Genomic DNA, 20,974 nt, shown 5'->3' on the forward strand with positions numbered 1-20,974 from the left:
AGTAGTATACTTAAAAATGAACTTTCAGTACAGACAAAAAAAAAACATTCAAAGTATTAAAAATAAATTTTTATTATACTACAAATAAACATTATGTCAGTGATTTATCTTGTAAGGTGGATCATGATCCATGCATAATGATTGTCAGTAGTAATTACGGACTTTCTCATAAATCAAAATACAAAATTATTAATCAAAAAAGGGAAAGCAACCCACCTTAAAGTTTAAACCCCATTATAAGTAGGGAGAGTAACCAATACCTCACAAGTCATACCTAATTCATTTCTCTTTGATGTATGTGTTCTCTTCTTTAGCTTCTTTCAACCAAACACTACTTAGTTTACACACTTAACATGGAAGACCAATGTAGCCCTCTTGTCTTGCCTTACTTTTTCCAAGAAGAGGTAACTACTTTAACTCATTCTATCTTTGTTAATGTTGTTGTTGTTGGAGATTTTGATGAGAATTGAAGTTAAATGTGTTGGTTTGAGTGCAGGGAATCGAGGAGCTGAAACATTCTCTGTTGTATACGACGTTGGAGTTGGAGAACACAGTTGTTTGTGCTCGTGATGAGATTGCGAAGAAGGATCAAGAAATCGTGCGGCTCAGGAATCTTCTGGGGAGGATTATGAAGGAGAGGGATGAGGCTATGGAGGAATGCCGGAGGTTAGGATTAGAGAAACAGCTTCTCCGGCAGAATCTGCAGATTCAGAGGCAACCGCGCGGCGGCATTGTGGAGGCCCGGCCGCCTTCTAGCGCCACGACCACGGCGGCGAGCAATGAAGATCAGTCGTCGGATTCTGAGGAAAACAACAACCACAACTACAACGTTGTTGTTAATGTTGCTCCGGGTCAACGCTCGTCAACGCCGCCGCCGATTGCGACGGGGGCGATTACTCCGAAGTTTGTGGGTGTTGACGTGACGGATAAAATCGCGGCGAAAATGCCGTTGCCGGAGAAGGGGAAATTCTTGCAGGCGGTGATGGAAGCGGGGCCGTTACTCCAAACGCTCCTCCTCGCCGGCCCTCTCCCGGAGTGGCAACACCCGCCGCCTCAGCTCAACTCCGTCGACATCCCGCCGGTCACAATTTCCCCCTCCGCTTCCTCCACCCCCACGCAGCAGCGGCTGCTCCTCCAGGACTCCGCCGCCGCCACCGGCGGCATGGGTTATTTCAGCAAGAAGAGGCCGGCAAATGGCGCGTGCGACTCTCCATCTCCCTCAAAGTACCAAAAAGCCCTTAACCACATATCGCCATTGATGACCACCAACATCATCTCTGCTAGCTAGCGGCGGCGCGGGCATCAATTCGCCTCCATTATCATTACTATATATATATATATATATATATATATATATATATATATATATATATATATATATATTAACCAGAAAGCATACATATATCCATCCTTGTCATACTGTTAAGAATTGAACATTCTGGGAAAGTTACTCAGAATGACATGGCCTGGATGGTATCATGCATGCATCCAATTAGGAAGAACCAAAAAAAAAAAAAAAAAAAAAAAAAACCAAAAAGAAAAGAGATTGTTTAGGATTAATTAGTACTGGTTTGCCTTAGAAACTAAGCATCCTTCATTACTAATTTTAGGAGAGAGACAGAGCTTAAGAAGGCCTAATTATGAATGGCCTTTTGATTTGTTTCTCCTTCAACCATGAATCCCACTAATACTATGGTTTTGGAAATCAATTCAATCCTTTCATTTAACAAATTCTTTTTCTTACCTCTTATTATTTAATTTAATTGAATGAAAAACTTAGAGTGCAACACAACTACTTCAATTAATAATTTTGAGAACGATGAAAAATTATTCAAAACTCATAATCTTAACATATAACAATTTATCAGGACATCTTAACATTCGTCTAATAAGATGTCCTAATAAACTTAATCTTATTGTATAATGTATAAGTATGGTGAAAAAATTTATAGATTATAGCCTTATAAGGATGATTGTTGTACAAGTGTATCTTAATCGAGAGATTATGCAGAGTTGTAGAGGTATAGGTGGTGATGAATTGATTATTGAGTGAAGTTAGTCAGACATTTGATTTGGTTTGAGTCGATTTAAGACAAATCTTATTGTAGTCCGATTTTTAGAGTCACAAAGTGAGCTTCATCCAGAACGTATCTTTGGATAATAGTAACTACGGACTTTCTCATAAATAAAAAATGGTGATGATTGAGCAGGGAGAATTGTGTAATTTAATACAATAATGGAATGGAAGTAAAGTTGTGGTTAGTAATATTTGTAATTATCCTTTGCTTTAGGGTCACAATCATGTTAAAGTGAAGTTGATTATGCATAAATATGAGTTGAAGAAGCAATCTTAGAGATTCCAGATATCCTACTTTTCCATCAAAGTGCACCTACCATGCATGGCCTCTGTCTGCCATTAAAATAGCATCCAATTCATCATGAACTACTTTTATTTCATTATCATGCAATTTTTAATTATTTAAAAAAAAATTGTTATTGCTTCAAAAGGAAACCCTCCAATAGTCTCATTGGATGAAATGGTGGCTATAACTCAAAATATCTGTATGGGAATACATTTCTTGATCAAGTAATATAGTTCTTGATATACTAGTCCAATCACAAGAGTGATATCCATGTCTTAAATTATATACCCAAAATATTAAATATGTATTCCCTAATTATATGATATGACACATTTTCAAATCTTGATTATACTAAAGGGAGAAACTTAATTATCAAAAAAGTTGTAACTTTGTTTTGTTATGTATAGTATATGAATCACTTAAGTTTCTCATTGTCACATAATCTCTTAATTAGTTGTAAATTGGTAACCACAAGGTTCTAAATTTGACTTCCCACGAGAGCTATTCTTCTTGATTTGAGTATGTCAACTATGAGTAACTTACACTAATTTATATCTTCGTGTTCTCAAATTTTTTTTTTAACAATTATCCTTGATTTGTCTTGAATGTCTAAGTCCATAAGAGAATGAAAATAAAGGGGACAGAGTAGAGTTAGTTGAACTATTAAGTTTGAAATTGTGGGACAAAAGCTTGAAGTTAAAGTATGATAGGCGGGGAGGAGTGAATAGGCCGGCCGGCCGGCCGGCAATATCCTCTTTGTTTCATTAAATTGTGGATGGTCCAATCCATGCAAGCAAAGACACACAAGCCCAAATACAAATATTCATTTAACAAAATTGGGGATGTCATATATTATATATACAAGAGTAAATACCCAAAATGGTCCCCCGACTATAGCTAAATTCATAATAAATTAGTTTTCGACTTTCAATTTCAACCAATTAAGTCCTTAACTTTGTAATTTTGACACGATTCGATTCTCCATCTATTTGACCGTTTGTTGACCGCGATCGACGATCTCCAGAAGAACCTTCAGCTCTCGTCGGAGCACGTGGAGGCCTCCAGGATGACGTTGCACCGGTTCGGAAACACGTCGTCTTCTTCGCTCTGGTACGAACTCAACTACATTGAATCCAAAGGGAGGATGAAGAAAAGCGACCGGATTTGATAGATTGCTTTCGGCAGTGGATTCGAATGTAACAGTGCGGTTTGGAAATGCAACCGGAACCTTAAAAAACCGATGATGGACCATGAAATTACATATATATCCTCAAAAATCACAATCAACAAATGGTCAAATAGATAGAGGACCAAATTGTGTTAAAATTACAAAGTTAAGGACTTAATTGGCTGAAATTGAAAGTCGAAGACCAATTTGTGAATTTAGCTATAGTCGAGGGACCATTTTGGGTATTTACTCTATATACGAGTACCAATTTCAACGCTTAATTAAATTAAAGAATAAGTGTAAAATAGGTCATTGAACTACACATCAAACAGCAATTAGATCATCCAACTCAAAAAGACTACAATCAGATCTATGAACCGCACAAATTCAAACAATTGAACTAAAGTGACCTGTTGACGGATTGATTAGATGACGTGGTAGTTACAAAATTAATTTTTATTTTTTAAAAAAAAAATAAGAAGAAGAAGAGGAAAATAGGATTTTGAAAATAAAAATAAAAATTACTCTGCTGTTGAAAGATCCACCATTTACTCCTCCTGAATTTTCTCCATTCACAAGTAAAAACTATTTTTACTACGTTCCTCGTCACCTAATTTTCCATTTACATCGGTAACTCTGCAACCTCCACGCGCCACCCACCTCCGCCGCAAATGTCCACCGATTTTGACTCAGAAGGCGCTGCCCCCGCCCCCGCTAAGCAACATATTTCATGGTCCGATTCCTACACCAAGGCAAACACCGCCATCAAAGCCCTCGCCTCCATCGTCCGCCGCGTCCCGTCGTCACTCACCTCCTCCGAGACGCCGGCGTTCTCCCTCCTCCATGACTCCGAGATCGCATCCCAAATCTCCGACCTCCTCCGGCAGCCGGACTCCAGCGCCGGCGACAACAGCCTCTGCCGCTGGCTCTACGACACCTTCCACTCCTCAGAGCCCGATCTCCACCTCGTCGTCCTCCGCTTCCTCCCCATCATCGCCGGCGTCTACCTCTCCCGCGTCGCCCTCCACAAGCCCCTCGCGGGATTCGAAGCCATCCTCTTAGCCCTATACGCCCACGAAACCGTCGCCCGTAACGGCCAAGCCGTCACCGTCACTATCCCCGACCTCTCGCATTCAAGCATTTACCACGAAACCAAACAGACCGCTAAGAGCAGCTCCACGGAGTTAGCATTGGCCGTCATATCCTCCAGCTTAGAGCCCTTCAGCAGCGTCCGGTCGACCAAACGGGCGAGAATCGTCGGCGTCGCCTTAGAATTATTCTACAGCAAAATCTCCCAGATCCCCCTCCAATCCAAGCTCGATTTCTGCGAGTTCTGCAAAATCTGGGCCGGCGAAAAAGGCTGCGATCCCAGCGAAACCACCCAAACCGGAAAAAACAATAACCTACTCATCGGAGACAGCACGGCACCGGCGGCGGCGGGGTCATCAATCTCCAGCAAGGAAGAGAGAAAGAAAGGGAGGATAAATCTTTCACGGGAGATTCTACATCCGACGTTAAGGATCTTAGGGCATTGTATGATGGCCAATCACCAGAAAAAGGAGTTGCAGGAGGCCGCACGGGCGGCATGCCGGTGTCTTTACGCCAGGGCGTTGCATGACATCAGCCCTAAGGACATTCTTGCCACTGGCAGTCTTCTTAAGCTTGCCAAGTTCGCAGAAGATGCTGCTGGTGATGAAATCGATTACACGGAGATAACATTCTCCAACAAGATCACTCTTTGACCTCACCATCCATTTCTGATCTTTTCTTTTCTTCACTTCTTCTTCTACTTAATTGTATAAATTATGTACTATGTAAACCTTGTCTTATGAGTCTGATAGTCAAAGAATCACAAAAATGTAAACCAGTCTAGGTTGTCTGGAAGGCTAATAGGCTGTTCTGATAGGAATCGAACGTGTAATCTTTTACAAAACTTAGTTTGGTTTATTGTCTCCTATGAAATTAAAATTTAGATCAAATGAAACATTTGTACTTCAATATATTTAATATTATATTATTGCAACATATTAGCATGCATTACCATTACCATACCTATAATCATCTGTATCATTGGGCATACAATATGTAAAATAACATTAAAATGTATAGTTTTACAATCGGAAGATGGACCGCATTAACCCATGATTGTCATAACAATGTCCTATGATAGCTTTAGATGAAGATGGGTAATCCCAGTCAAGTTGATCATGACTTGGTTACAACAAGATTCTAATTAAACTCAGACTATATATCCATATATCTGATATCTCCACCTCCATTTAAAGTATAAAGAGAACAAGTATTACGCCAATGTTAAACCTGTCGCCATGGAAAATACAATTAGATTAGTTATTTAACAATTTTTGAGTTAAGAAAATATCAATTAGTAGATTATTAATTACCATCGCATTTGTGACATTGTTGCACTGGCTGGCACGGGTGCCGGCGGCGGCACTATATTTGGATTTGGTGGTGGTGTTTGAGGCGGAGGTGGAGATGGTGGTGGTTGTACTTTTCCTGGCGAGAAATTAAAGTGTAAAAAAATAATTAATTTAAGTTAAATAAATTTGTTTAAAGCTTTCCAAATGAAAATGCATTGAAAATTAAACTGACCACAATAAAGTAGATTTTGGGGTGGAGGTTTCTCTTTGGCAGGGTTGGGATCAGGATCATATACTCTAATGTAGAGCTCTTGGCCCAGGTACCATTTCTTCAAATGTTGTGACCTCAAATTCCACATCCCTGGATTCGCTAAGTATACATAAACTGCTGTCCATCCTTTAGGGTACACCTGCATCATCATAATATTAATTAACAACCTTTCTGCTACTAACGTCACATGTTATCATTAATCTGATGAATATCAGCCCGCATGGACAACTCAACTGGTCATAGAGATGAGGTTTGGAAAGAATGATTAGGGATCGAGTTTCACAGTGTGGGAGCAACCTCTCAAAGTGAGGGGGCTTCTTGTGAGCAGTAGAAGTCTAGCCTCTGTGGTTTATGTTCAGTTGAGTTACATGATTTACATCCTCTCAGATGTTCTGTCGGGTCGAGGTGTGGAGGCCCTTAGGGTTGGGGTTCGACCTTTTGAAAATAAGAATGAATACCTGAACAGTAGAACGAACAACTGGATCATAACGGTTATATGTTTGTCGCGATTCTGGTGACCACTCCCCAAAACCTATCCTGTATATGAAATGATAATAAAAAGGGTTACTAGTAAACAATTATATTGTAGTGACCCCAACTAAATTGGTTGAACAGTTAGTTAGATAACCACAATGTTTTAAGTTTAGCTCTCCATAGAAGTTGCCTATGAGCTTCTTAGTTTGAGTTTGAGTCGATTAACTATGGACAACTTAACTTAGATACTAACTAAGGGCTATCACATAAATAATATAATATACTCACCCAACAACATAGAACCCGTATCCATCCAAATGCCACGAGTCCATGGCATTGTCCAAATCATTCTTAAACACAATTTCTAGCCATCCTTTGTGTGTGCCAGAAACCACAAAGGTTCCGTTCTCCGCCTTGGACAGGCTAGTGTTGGCCGGATATTTATCCAGCTCAAACACGCCGGAGCCGCCGTTCAAGGCGTAATCCGCCAACTTTAACGGTGTATCGGGGGTGAGGTATGAGACGTTGTTAACGGTGTATCTTACACGAGAATGGATCTTGGACGTGGATCCAAGAAGAATAAAGCTCTGTGATAACGTCACGTTTGATACATTGAACGATCCTTGTGGGTTAGGCCTAGCTGCCCCCGCCGTCAGATTCCACCTGTACAAACAAACATTATATTTTTGTTAAATCAAATCAGTGTAACATTTTGGTTTTTGTCACTCGAAAAATTAGTGTAACATTATTTACGTGATTAATCTAGCTTGGGTGACGGAGGAGTTGATGTCAAACGGGTCGGGTCCGACAGGTAGCGACCCGTTAGGATGGGTAGTTGAGTTGTGGTAGTGTAGAACACCAACGGAAACAAGAGAGCTGTTACTCGTGACGTTAACTAATTTTGCACTGCCCACGATATAATAATCGCCAACGTTTTGGTCTGCCGTGACGATAACGGAGTATGATTGGCCAACATGAACATCAAGAGAATCAACCATTAATTTGTTAACGTAGGATCCTTCTGTCTCAACCACATCCATTCTATGATTTTGAATCCTGAAGTTCACACTCCATGTTGTTCCCACATTTGAAATCCTAAACCTATAGGTTTTACCTGCAGAATAGCAACAACAAATCAATCTAAAAAGCTACTTAATCACCGTGATTTACCCCCAACTTTATAATTCTATAGGCTGAAGTATGAACCCGAGAAGTAAAGGGCTTCTCAGGGTGAGAGCAACGATAAATCATAAAACATACACTTAATTGCATCTTAGGTTAGCAATTACTTTGTTGGAAAATATAATGTGTGCAATACCTTTTGTGACTGTGAAGGATTCATGAGTTTTTGCTTTTGAGTCCAGGTATGATCCTTTGCCATTCATAAGTATCATATTTGGTGGTTTTGTCTCTGGCAAATCCAATTCCCTCCGAATTGTCTATCATTTGGCACAACAAAATAAGAAATGTTATCAATGCCACACTTGTTATAGTAAAGTTAAAAGATTAAATTTTTTCATTAGATATATATAATATATCTTTCATAATAACGGTTAATTCACGAGAAGTGCACTAGTGAAACATGTTCCGTATGTTGCACGCAACTGTTGTCCACCACAAAGGAGTCTAATAATCATACTGGGGTTTGAACTCCTAATCTTACAGCTAACTAGACATTCTAGCAAGCTTTATCTCCATTCATTATTTCAACCATTAACTTATATCACAAGTTAAAAATAAAATAATAAAAACGGATAAGGAATCATATTCACAATGTTTGGCGTTATAAAAATTTATAGATACCTGGAAACTTTGGTTATACCAATCCCCAATGAGGAGATCATATTCGGCATCTGGTTTAGGGAACGGCAAACTAATGAAAGCTCGATTGTTGATCCGAATGGGCCCGAACCCACCGCCCGCCTTTTGAAAGTTGATGGAGGGAAAATAGAAGAAGCTCCCAATCTGATCCTTGATTTGAAAGACATAAGTCCAATTCTTTCCGGGTTGGATCGGACAGTTTGTGCCCGACACTCCATCCTGCCATGAATTTAGCCTTTGTTGTATTCCATTCCTGCAGGCCCGGCCCAATGTCATCATAATTTATAAATTAGTGATGTTCTTCTCTAAAACTTTTCTTCTGACATTATTTGATTGAATACTTTAATGGCTTAATCTTTAATTAATAAGACAAAAAATATATATAAAAAAGTAGTTTAAGTCAATTTGTAAGCGGACATTTAATGCAAATGCAAATTGTAATTTGAAAATAAACAATAAACTGATGGGAAGGTTAAGGTAAATTACCAAGTAATTAGAAGTGGCTCAGAATCCATGTGGTTGAAGACATTAACATGAACCATGTCATTGGTTGTGGCATTGAGTAGAGGTCCAGGGAACTCATCATTGATAGTAATCACCTATATATATAATAACCATAATCATACTGTCTATAGATTCAACCAAAAACTTTTATTAATTTCAAGAAACTAACGAAGAAAATCGAAATTGTGTGTTGTGTACCGGCTGATCCGCAGAAACAGGTTTGATGGTGGTGTTAAGCGCGACGTGCCAATCCAGAAAAATGTCCTCTCCCTCTGCAACAATGCCCAGAAGAAGAAGAAGAAGAAAAAGAAGACGAGGAACTGAGGAGGAGATGAAGCTTGCCACCACCTTCATTTTCCGGCGCCGGCGCCGACTTTAGTTTGTAAATTCTCCGATAGCTCCGGCCTTCACTCTATCAAGAAGATCGATGAATACGAAACAGACCAGACAAGACGGTCTTCAGAAAGATGGATGTTACGACGTTGTTTGGTTGTCGGAAACGCTTCTTATTATCTGTTCTTGTAAAAGACAGCTTGGCCTAAACTGGCTGCCGCCTGCGAATTGAATCAACTTTAGAGATATATGTAACAATCTTCACCATTTATAGCATCGTTACTTGGAAAACTAAGTTTGAAATTCTCAAGGCCTGCCACCTTAATCTAGTTGAGTGAACAGTTAGCTGGACAACTACAGATTTTTTTGTATTTTTTAAGTGACAAAAGAAACTTGTAGATATCATCCGATCTTGGCTGTGCACTATGTAAATTTTGCCCTATGACTCTAGCATATTAAAGGACAACAATGTAATAAACTAGCCTAATATCGACCCAAACTAAGTCAACAAGTTGTTCTGGTAGTCAAACTTGGAACCTAATAATAATCAAGTAAATAATTTAACCAACCTAGTTAGTGTTTTGTGTCTTTTTAGTTTTTACCATTATTGTATAAGTATCGATTATAATTTTAAAAAATTTATTATATTTTTATCATTGTTGTTTAAGCATAGTTTAAACGGCGTTTCTTGATATTAACTATAGGCTGGAACGATACTGGCTAGGCAACAAGTTTATTGTCTTCATCCTTTTCGTAACCTTCTGATTTATACAATGGTAATTTATTATTATGAGTAAAATAACTGATAATAAATCGTTAGAACTATTCAAAACATTTTTAAACACCCAAAATTTTTCGGTTTTTTCTTTAATTTTGAAATTTAATTTAATGGTTTTTATCTTAATTCTTTTTTTTTTAAGATTTAAAAAATCAGTGATATTATGACTTAAAAAGTTAATTACTCCGAACGTTAACATTATAAAGCGTATAGATATTTTGTGTTAAATTTCATGTATTAATTAATTGCATAGATATTTTCTTTATAATAATTTCTTGTCATTTATATTTATGCAGCTTTTGAATTTATAAATAGAAAAAATGACAGTTTTTAGTCTTTTAAGTTATGGGAAAATAGCTCATCACTTACTCTTGATGTAGTCATTTTTAGTTGGTAGAGTGTTCCTCAATGTGGGACTTTTAAGCTTGATTGTTAACCCAGAATTATACAAACACCATATTCTTTTTCTTCTTTTTTTTTTTTTTTGAAAAGAAAATAAATTTACATTCTTATCATCATGGTTAAACATATATGATGTGTTTGGAAATGTGAAAAATGGGTATCATTTTTCAAGTTTCCAAATGTTTGGTAAAGAGTGAAAAATGTGAATCAAATAATCGAAAATGATTGTTTGGTCAAAAGAAAATACTTTCATTTTCTTTGAAAATAATTTCTCATCTTTTTTTTTGGAAAGTCATTTTATAACATCCACACCCAACCCCACACCACTACCACCACCATTGTCACCACACCACCACTACCACGAACCATCGTTGTCGTGGTCGCCACCACCACCACTACAACCACCGCCACCACACCATTAAGTCAAACAATTAATAGTGATCAAATAAACCAAAATTAGTTGATAAGCTAATTATTTTACCAAACAGGGTCAAGATTATTAGCATGATTTACTTAGTGTATACTATCAGATAATAAAAATAAAAAAAAATAAAAAAAAACTCCGTATAAGATTATTAGATTAAGCGTATTAGCGTGTACGCAGTTTATATTTGGCACTACCTGCCAGTATCGTTAATTAGCCTTAATTGTCATTTTCAAATTTTAGCGTACATATATAGTTACTTACGTAGTAATTCATCAAACATGATTATACGGAACGTAACATTGATTTGAAGTTGAAAATTAAACTCCTATATTTATACACCAAAATTTCGCTATCTCCATCCATTTCTATCCGACCAACCAAAAAAATATACAAAGCTTAATTTTCAACCATGATACCAATAAAATGTAATAAATTAATAAAGTTTTCAACCATGATACATTACATGAAACTTGATCTTGATGTTGATCAAGGAAGAATAAAGATTTATAAAATTATCATCTTTGATAGTTGATACACTGAATAAAGTGAATATTATTTATAAATTATCGAGAACATTTATAACACAATGATAAAATTATATGCTAATTTTTTTAACTAAAATATGTAATCACCCTCCTGCTTGAGGAGCGGGAGCGGGTGAAGGTGAAGTTGCAAACATGCCTGCCAAAAAAGGAGTATTGTGACCGAAAAATTAGATAGAAAGAAATAATTAAGTTGATTCAAATTTTAAGAAATTAAAGGTAAACGGATCGGAGCTAACCACATAGGAGGAGGTTGGACGGCGGTGGCTTCTCCTTGGCCGGATTAGGATCATCGTCGTGAACTCTGATGTAGAGTTGTTGTCCCAGGTACCAATGTTTAACATGTTGTGATCTCAAGTTCCACATTCCTGGATTGTCCAGGAACACATACACCGCCGTCCATCCTCCCGGGTACACTTGCACCGTCGACCGGACCACCGGATCATACACATTGTACGTCTCACGCGCCGCCGGCGTCCATTCTCCGTCTCCATATCTATATTTCGATCAGCAAAATTATTAATATATACAACCTAGTATGATTATTCAATTCAAGATATAAGATAATAAGCTTAATTACCCTACGACGTGCATGCCAAAGCCATCTAAGTGCCAAGAATCCATGACGGCGAGGTGATTCTGGAAGACGATTTCCAGCCAGCCTTTATGGGTGCCGGAGACGATGGAGACGCCGTAATCTGCAGCGTCTTTGACGGAGTGAGTTGGGAAGTCGTCGAGTTCGTAGACGCCGGCGCCATTGACGAAGTAATCGGCGAGCTTCAATGGGGTGTCTGGTGTTCGATACGAGACGTTGTTGACTAGGTAGCGCGGGGTTCCTCGGATTTCGCCCTTGGAGCCATGGAGGACGAAGGTCTGCGACAGTGTAATATTGGTGACGTTGAACGTCCCTTGTGGATTAGGCCTCGCCGCTCCGGCTGTCAAGTTCCACCTATATATATATATATATATATATATATATATATATATATATATATATATATTCATCATCACTTAATTAATTAACATCTTCATCTTGTGATTATAGGCCTTCTTTGGTAAAATGGGTTGTTAGCTGATTGGGTTAATTAGAAGGTATAAATAGTTGATAACAATAGCTGACTATAAAAAAATGTTTGGTAAATTAGTTGTTAACTTATAGATGTTTGTTATAAATACTGTTCTCAAAAAATTAATATTTTAACTAAATCAAACAATTAATAGGGTCAAATAAGCCAAAATTGGCCTTCCATTGTTTTACCAAACTGGGTATATATAATGGAAACTAATATAATGCTTAATTACCTGATAGATTTTGCTTGGTTGATTGAAAACTGGAGATCAAAGGGGTCAGGGCCTTCCGGCAAAGGTCCGGCGGGCTTTGCAGCGACGGAACCGGCGTAATGCAGTATCCCTTTGGCGACGAGAGGGCTGGTTTCGTTGGCTTCGTGAAGCTTGGGAGCAGCGACAATGTAGTAATCTTCATCGTCTTGATCTGCAGAAACAAGAACTGAGTATGACTGTCCAACGTGCACGTCCAGGGAGTCTAACGTTATCTGGTTGGTGTAAGAGCCTTCTGTTTCCACCACCACCATTTTATGGTTCTGGATTCTGACATTGAAGCTGAACACACTTCCAACGTTTGATATCCTTAACCGATATGTCTTCCCTGCAATATAATCATCACCCCCAAAATAGAAATTCAGGCAAAATTCCTTTATTAGAAGTTCAAAGATAGAATTTCCGACCACCTGAAACTGATCTTAAATCAAGTCGAAAGTAAAAAGTGGTCGGAAATAGAAACACAAACTTTTCCAGATACCAAAAGTGGTAAGCTTTTAACTTATTTAAGATTACTTTCAGGTGGTCGGAAATTCCATAATTTTCGTAGTGTGTGTTTCTGCTGCATCTATCTTTTTGTACCTTTAGTGACAGTGAAAGACTCGGGGTTTGCAGGCGCCTTGCCATTGATCAGAATCGCGTCAGGCTCGTCAAGGTAAGAGGCGTAGGACTTGAATCTTGAGTAAATCCTAAGAAGCTGTGAGGCACCAGAAAATGCAGACAGATGAAACTGCAACTACACACAAAGAGTATTCTTGTGTGTGCACACACTGTTGGAAATTATGAAATTTTCGACCACCTGATCTTAAATTGAGTTGAAAGCAAAAAGTGATCGGAAATAACAATAAAGATTTTTCTCGATACTAAAAGTGGTCGGAACAAGGCTTTTGACTTGATTTAAGATCACTTTCAGGTGGTCGGAAATTCCATAATTTCCAGTAGTGACGCGGGCATAGTTACCTTGTGATCATCTCGGAACCAGTCCCCGATGAGAAGGTCAAACTCGGCTTCTGGTTTCGGGAAGGGGACAAGTATGACATCGCGGTTGTTGACACGAATCGAGCCATATCCTCCAGCCACCTTCTGCAGAAGGATGGAAGGGAAATAGGTGTAAGTCCCAATCTGATCTTTAGTCTGGAAAACATAAGTCCAGTTTGTGGCAGGCTCAATGGGGCAATTGGTTCCAGATACTCCATCCTGCCATGAGTTTAGCCTCTGCTGTATCCCATTCCTTCAAAAACCATGATATCAGAAACATCCTAGTACAAAGTTAGCTGCAATTAATGTTCGTTAGGGAGATCTCGAGACCAATTCCACATAAAACGTACCATGTTATGAGCAGAGGCTCCTTCATATCGTTGAAGACGTTGACATGAACAACATCATTAGTTGTGGAATTGATCAGAGGGCCTGGAAACATCCCATTGATGGTGATCACCTGCAAATTTTAGAACAGTGATTGTGGTGTTCAAGTAAACGAGATATAACTAATTTGATCAAAATTAACTTACAGGCTTAGAACCTCCAAGAGGATCCAGAAAGTAGTCTAAGGAAACTCTCCACTGGTAATAGATATCAATGCAATTCACTTGAGCTAAGACAGCCACAATCAGACTCAGAATCAGCCACCTGCTAGGAGCCATTGATCCTGAGCTTTAATTTTCTCCCATGTAGTTGACAATATATATATACAGTGCAGCCTATCAATGAAGACGAACAGAATTGATTCTGAGCTTTGTTCTGTTTCAACTAAATGTCTAAACCGATTGTCTTTACAAATAGAAAGAGTCAAGAATGAGGCCGGCAAGAAAAGGTCAGAGAGATATGCAGATATTGCAGTCTTTGCCAGCTTGAAAAGCCTAGTTAACTCCGAGACATTGTAAAGAATCAAGAATCTGTGTGTGGGTCTGGCTTTGACAGTTTCAAATCATCCTAGTTTTTGCTGTGTTTAATGATAAACCCATGTACAAAGTTCTTGTCTTTAGCAATAAACCTAAGAACTTCTAACATCAAATAAAGCAGGAGAACCTTGTTGCATTGGCACAAAATATTCTGCCAAGAGAACTGTTTTCATTCAAACCAGTATTGTATCTCCTGATGATATAAGCTGTAGTCATCTATTTTATGTGTTCTGAACATTAAAGAAATCAAACAAAAAAAAAATGTACACAAATATGATCTCTGTTCCCTGAAATGATCTTATCCCATGATGTTTCAGGAGAGAAACAGGTCAGATCTGAACATCCAAGCCCAAAAGTTTTTGTCTTCTTTAGATATATATCTTCTTCCCCAGCAAAAATGGAGGATCATTTTGTTTCCCTCTTCTAAACAGTAGTCTGCATCACACATTAAAGTCGAATCACGAACAACATTTGCTTTTGTTTTCGTCGATTTCCTTTTGTTTCAAAATTTGGTTCTTCACAACATTGGATCCTTTCTCTAACAAGCTTGGTACCTCTAGTATCTGTTACGAAAAAACGAAAGCAAACTAAACCGATTGGCAGACATTTCTAAGAAAAAATCGGGTGTTGAATCGTGCTATATATATAGTGTACCTTGAGAGTAAGATCTCGAAAACACTGGGGCACATTTTCTCTGGTCTTGGCACTACATTCAAGAAACAGGCATTTGTGTTTCTGTGCAAACGCCATTCCTTCCTCTCTACTCACAGCCCTTTCGTTATCCTGAAAATCCAATAAGTCATTAACTAGACGATACGATACATAATTACATACACTAACCATCCGAGATTGGCAATTCAACTCACCCTGTCAACTTTGTTTCCGACTAGCATCTTGATGCACTCTGGATTTGTGGAGTAACGCTCTATCTCCTTCCTCCAGATTTTCGATAAGTTTGTAAAGGTGTCCCGCCTCGTGACATCATAAACTAAAACAAGCAATCAAAAGCAGACATAGATAGAACATGGGTCATATGTTGTAGGAAAGTGTGATGACAAAGTTGTAGGAATTAAGAAAGTTGTCTGGAATTGAGTAGAAATGATGGTGGTGGGCTTACCAAGTATAATTCCATGTGCCCCTCTATAATAAGAGCTTATCAATGTCCCAAACCTCTCCTGTCCACCTGCATATATATATGCAGGCCAGTGACAAAACAACTAAATGGGATACCACTTTTGAGCCAATATAATATAATGGTTTCATATATTACTCACCTGTATCCCAAATCGTCAACTTCAATCTTTTCCCACCAATGGTTAGCACCCGGATCTTGAAGTCCACACCTAAACATGGCCAAAGTTAAACTTCGACAATAAATCACTATTCGAAAGTATGCACTGGATAACTGGCCTTATGGCTCTAACCACAAGAAGATAAATCAGTCTATTATTCATAGTTGACCGGCTTAAATCAAGAAGACCAATATATAGGATGTTTGATGTCAATGATTTTGTATGGAAAGAATCAAAGTTCTTAACTTTTTGTTATGTTAAAAGGCAAAATATCCTCGCCCCAATGGCTCCACACCCACTCCTTAACTAAAGGAGACAAGATAGTGAAAGCGTAATCACGGTGACCCAGTAGTCCACCACATTAGATATAACCTATGAAGAGCTCACGGGCAAGTTTTTTGTTATGTTGACTAACTAAACAAACCTCTCCTAATCAACATTCTAATCTATATACGTTTCCACACTACAAGTAATTAAACCAATTTAACTAGTCCTACCAACCATCAAAATTCAAAAGGACTCATCAGCAGCCCCCTTAAATTTAAAGCAATCAACCACTTTCACTCTACGTCTTAAAACACACAAACAAATTACACAGCACATAGATACTGCTCTCTAGTCTCTAGATATTCCAAGAACTATAATTCTTTAAAATCAATAATGCATCATTTTTAAACGATTATATGATCAAAGTTCATAGAGTATATGAAGCTATATATCAAAAAATAAAACCCAGAAAATGTCCAAGTATTTGAGTGGTTTAAGGCTTACCAATGGTGGGGGAGGGATTTTGGAGAGGATAGTGATGAGAAATGAAGCTTAGAAGCAGACTACTCTTGCCCACACCAGAATCTCCTATCAACAGAATCTTGAACGAATATTCATACCCACACCCTTTATAACTCATCATCATCTTCCCGCCTTTTGTCTCCATCATCACTGCACTGCAGATTTCTATCACTGTTTTCTTCTTCTTCTTCTTCTTCTTCTTCTTCTTCTCTCTCTCTCTACATGGAGGAGGTGGCAGTTTTGTTGGAGAGAGAAACAGGGTAGGTTGAGATGAAAAGAGGTAGCAAGAAATTCAAAACTACCAGTATTAAGATAATAATAATCCGACAACGATATTTATGTGTTAAAACAAAATGAAAAGATTGTTTGAAAAGGTTGGGTGCAGAGTTGGCGGGTGAGAGTGAGAGGTGGCGAGACAAATGTCGTGTTTTCACTCACTCTGTCGTCCACGCGCCAGCTTCTGGGCCCGTCGAGGTTGCGTCACCGGCTTCATCTTCCGTGATCTTTTCGTTTTTTATTGGCGTCAGCTTCCCATTTTTGCCCTTTCCCAGGGTGCTTCCGTAGATTTAACGCCGTTTGTTCTTGATTACGGCATGTGTTTTTATAAACATTTTTTTTTGGTTTGTATTGAATACTACAATCATTGATGAGTGTTTGTAAATCTTTCCACAATTGTACAATAGGCATTTTGGGGGCTCGACTCGATGGATCAGCAGACATAATTAAATATCCGTATCTACTATGAGCTGTCAAAATTTGAATATTGATATCTTTTTTCAAATATTATTTACTGAATCAGTGATTTAAGCCAACTCATCATGCCTCCAGTTTGGCAAGGCGAGATGGGCCTATAAATCCCCAACTTATCCTCTACCTCAATAGGTTTAGAGGTGGATTGATCTATGAGACTAAGCCCATTTTAACCGTTTTATTGGCCAATACTAAAACAATATCAACATGAAATGTTTTGTATAATGGACAGGCTCATTTGTACAAGTGGACCTAATGTTTTAAGTCATGTATGTTGAAATTTGTTACTGTAAACTGTTGGGCCCATGTATATCCATTTGCGAGGCCCATTGGACTTGCAATAAATAATAAATAATCAAGAATACAAACCTTTTTTTTTTTTGAAAGGAAAACTAATAATGCATTAATAAAAACAAATGTAACAAAGAGTTCAGGGAGAATCCTCCCAATTAAAACAGACTGAGAACCATAACTATTCGCAAGTGTGGGGGGCAACTGATTCGCTGAACATCTATATATATATATATATATATATATATATATATATATATATATATATATATATATATATATATATATATATATAAAAGTAAAATTCTCCTAACAAATTTTTCCTCCAAAACTTTTGTAGTAAAACTTATTTGGTAAGTAAATGTCAAATGGAAAATAAATAAATTAATAAATAAATAAATAAATAATGTTATTACCTTAAATAAATAAATTATTATACTTTCCCTTAAATAAATAAATTATTACACTTTCCTTTTGAATTAGTATTTTCTACCTATAAATACAATGGCTTCTTCAATCAAAGAATCTCAGACTCATCTCTCTGCTTTCTTTTTGTATGAATTTTCTACATTTTTCTAACTATATTCTCACATACTTCAATATGTTTTGCAGTTTATATCATTTGGTATGAGTTTGAAGATACTTAAGGAGGCTCTGCTTCAACAAAAGGAAATTGAGGAGGAAGAGCATTTATAACAGAACCCTATTGGTTTAGTTTTTATGGAAGATTGTAGAGATGCGGTCGAGGATGATAAAGACGGTAATTTTGATAATTTTGTAAGATTTTCTGAAACTTAGAGTTAGTATGTTGACTTCGAGATTTGTACATGTCATTCAAGTTTCTATGTTTTTTTTTTACCAAGCAGAGTTCATTTTACAGCATTTCACAGCATTTTTATATATATCATTGAGTAGAGTGTTTGTTTAACCTATTAAAAATCTCGCTATATTTGATTTTTTCTAAATTTTTGTAAAACACAAAAATAATGATTATTTAAAAAGAAGGAATAAATAACAAATACAATTTCAGATTTTGTGTTACTCCATTCACATATTAGTATAAATAAATAAAAAAGTAATAAAATAAAATACAAAGGAAATATAAATTTTTAACCAAAAATTTAATTAGAGAAACCTCCCAAAAAAATTCACGTTGTACTGAACCCAAATAAAAAAATACTGGCAATGGCACAATCATAAGGATCAAAGGGAACAATGGAAGACCCAGAAATCTAGACATCATTGATGTACCGAACAGTGATGAGAGACTCAGCAATAGGAATATCATTATGAATGAAAACGGAGATTTTCTTGACACCCGAATTTAGTTTAAGGAGAAGTTTACTCTTCAGTGCAAATGTCTCCTCAATGGATTTTGTATGGTCATATAGAGTGTATTTGTACACCATGGATGAGTTCAAAATCGCATAATATTGAAATTATAAAATGGTAAGAGATCTCAAAAAAGGTAAAACTTTTAAATTTTCAGTTAATACAAAAAATGTTATAATCGCCGAAAATATATATCTTTAACTTTAGACAAAAATTAAAAATGAAATCATAAACAATTTTAATAATTGACTATTTTATTTCTATGTTTCTTGAAAAATGATGGGCATGAACAGGCTGACTCATCGTGAAATATAGTAATTAATGAATTACCATTAAAATTAGTATAGTAATAAAAGAATTATCATTTGTATGTTGACATTTTCCCCCGTTTATTACCATTCAAATGTTTGATACCAAAAATTATACTATATAGACACAAAATATGCATATATGGTAAATATGCAATTTATATATATATGCCCCTAAGTTTTGGGGATAAACTTGGTTAGGAGGATTTTACTTTTAATTATATATAGATATAGATTATTCTCATAATTTTTCTTTCCTTATTTTGTGTTATTATTATGGTAATTTTATGGTAATGTATTTAAATATTGGAAGAAAATAAATGTTATAATTGATGAAATTATTGTGGTAATTGTCACAATATTTGGTAATAATAATTAATATAATTAATGAAATTGAGAAATATATGATTTCTTCCGTAGACATATTTGTGACACTTTCATTAAATTATAATTAATAAAATATGAAATATAATTAAAGAAATGAAATTATAAAATTAACAAAACATGAATATTTATAATTTTTTTTTAAATATACATACATATACTCTTTAAATTTCTAAATATAATTTTTTAAGTATAAATCTATCAATATAAATTATAATTAATGAAATTATATTATAGGACTTTCCTATATACCTATTTAATAAATATTATGTGTATATACAAAGTATTATACAATCATATAAGGATATGCGTCCGATTAGAATATTTATTTATTCATACAAAATTTAGAATTTACATTTTTTTATTGATTTCTAAATACAATTCCCTTAGTTTTTATTATTCATATTTTTAAATTTCATATATACATATGAAATACAATTTGGAATAAATCAACTTAATTATATGAATTTTTTCTATAAATTTATCTAAATATGTACATGATTAGAGAATATATTAGAGAATCTTTTTATTTTTTCTATTTTTATTTTAAATTCATAATAACAAAAATAAAATTCCGTGCAATGCATGGATAAAACACTATATTTAAAAAATAAAATTTGATAAATATCATAAATTAATTAGTAAAATATCATTTATGTTTATAATAATTAAATAAAAAATAAATAATTCAACTATGTGAACCAATAATAATAATAATAATAATAATAATAATAATAATAATAATAATAATAATAATAATAATAATTGGTAATATTATTGTTCAATATAATTTTTTTTTTTAAAAAAAAACTTATTTTAATTGGTAATGTATATTCTATATTAATCTATATTTATATTCTATATTAATTAATAAAAACAAATCATCCTTTACAAGCTCCCGCCTAAACAATTAATAATAATATGAAAAAAAATGAAAAAGAATGGAAGGAAGTCGTACTCCCAAACAATTAATAATAATATTGAAAAGAAAATTAATAATAATATGTAAATATGGAAAATAATGGAAGGAAATATTATTCATGTAAATGTTTTCTACACTCTGAAAAATGAAAAAGAATCAATAAGCAGTATAAGGAAAATAATCATTAAGATATTTTACTATTA

The 20,974-nt window shown here is 35.9% G+C and overlaps 5 protein-coding genes across 7 annotated transcripts; 2 read left to right on the forward strand and 3 right to left on the reverse strand.

Annotated features, from left to right (window-relative positions):
* Positions 1-265: 265 nt before the first annotated feature.
* Positions 266-1,731, forward strand: LOC109187255. 3 transcript variants are annotated; one of them, XM_019337422.1, is made up of 4 exons: positions 266-404; positions 497-1,106; positions 1,146-1,327; positions 1,372-1,731. In XM_019337422.1, the coding sequence occupies exons 1-3, from the start codon at positions 354-356 to the stop codon at positions 1,286-1,288; spliced, it is 804 nt and encodes a 267-aa protein (XP_019192967.1). In that variant the 5' UTR covers positions 266-353; the 3' UTR covers positions 1,289-1,327; positions 1,372-1,731. The 3 variants fall into 3 exon arrangements, with proteins under 3 accessions (XP_019192967.1, XP_019192965.1, XP_019192966.1); XM_019337420.1 differs by having other exon boundaries at positions 497-1,327; XM_019337421.1 differs by having other exon boundaries at positions 497-1,327; positions 1,378-1,731.
* Positions 1,732-4,053: 2,322 nt separating this feature from the next.
* LOC109187254 (hyccin) lies at positions 4,054-5,445 on the forward strand. The gene has a single exon (XM_019337419.1). The coding sequence runs from the start codon at positions 4,203-4,205 to the stop codon at positions 5,271-5,273; it is 1,071 nt and encodes a 356-aa protein (XP_019192964.1). The 5' UTR covers positions 4,054-4,202; the 3' UTR covers positions 5,274-5,445.
* A 163-nt stretch (positions 5,446-5,608) lies between these two features.
* LOC109187253 (monocopper oxidase-like protein SKS2) lies at positions 5,609-9,313 on the reverse strand. The gene is made up of 10 exons (XM_019337418.1): positions 9,181-9,313; positions 8,965-9,077; positions 8,461-8,731; positions 7,976-8,096; positions 7,411-7,771; positions 6,946-7,320; positions 6,642-6,720; positions 6,145-6,322; positions 5,934-6,048; positions 5,609-5,850 (listed from the first exon to the last, which is right to left on the reverse strand). The coding sequence occupies exons 2-10, from the start codon at positions 9,018-9,020 to the stop codon at positions 5,811-5,813; spliced, it is 1,596 nt and encodes a 531-aa protein (XP_019192963.1). The 5' UTR covers positions 9,021-9,077; positions 9,181-9,313; the 3' UTR covers positions 5,609-5,810.
* A 2,121-nt stretch (positions 9,314-11,434) lies between these two features.
* LOC109187247 (monocopper oxidase-like protein SKU5) lies at positions 11,435-14,788 on the reverse strand. Its single transcript, XM_019337407.1, has 8 exons — positions 14,314-14,788; positions 14,131-14,240; positions 13,763-14,033; positions 13,385-13,499; positions 12,767-13,130; positions 12,045-12,413; positions 11,704-11,960; positions 11,435-11,603 (listed from the first exon to the last, which is right to left on the reverse strand). The coding sequence occupies exons 1-8, from the start codon at positions 14,443-14,445 to the stop codon at positions 11,551-11,553; spliced, it is 1,671 nt and encodes a 556-aa protein (XP_019192952.1). The 5' UTR covers positions 14,446-14,788; the 3' UTR covers positions 11,435-11,550.
* A 64-nt stretch (positions 14,789-14,852) lies between these two features.
* On the reverse strand, positions 14,853-17,372 carry LOC109187248 (ras-related protein RABC2a-like). Its single transcript, XM_019337408.1, has 6 exons — positions 16,767-17,372; positions 15,978-16,046; positions 15,821-15,886; positions 15,570-15,691; positions 15,358-15,486; positions 14,853-15,266 (listed from the first exon to the last, which is right to left on the reverse strand). The coding sequence occupies exons 1-6, from the start codon at positions 16,930-16,932 to the stop codon at positions 15,162-15,164; spliced, it is 657 nt and encodes a 218-aa protein (XP_019192953.1). The 5' UTR covers positions 16,933-17,372; the 3' UTR covers positions 14,853-15,161.
* Between the last annotated feature and the right edge of the window lie 3,602 nt (positions 17,373-20,974).

Source organism: Ipomoea nil, unplaced genomic scaffold (assembly GCF_001879475.1).
Source record: "Ipomoea nil cultivar Tokyo-kokei standard unplaced genomic scaffold, Asagao_1.1 scaffold1421, whole genome shotgun sequence".
In the NCBI taxonomy this organism is placed as follows: Eukaryota; Viridiplantae; Streptophyta; class Magnoliopsida; order Solanales; family Convolvulaceae; genus Ipomoea; species Ipomoea nil.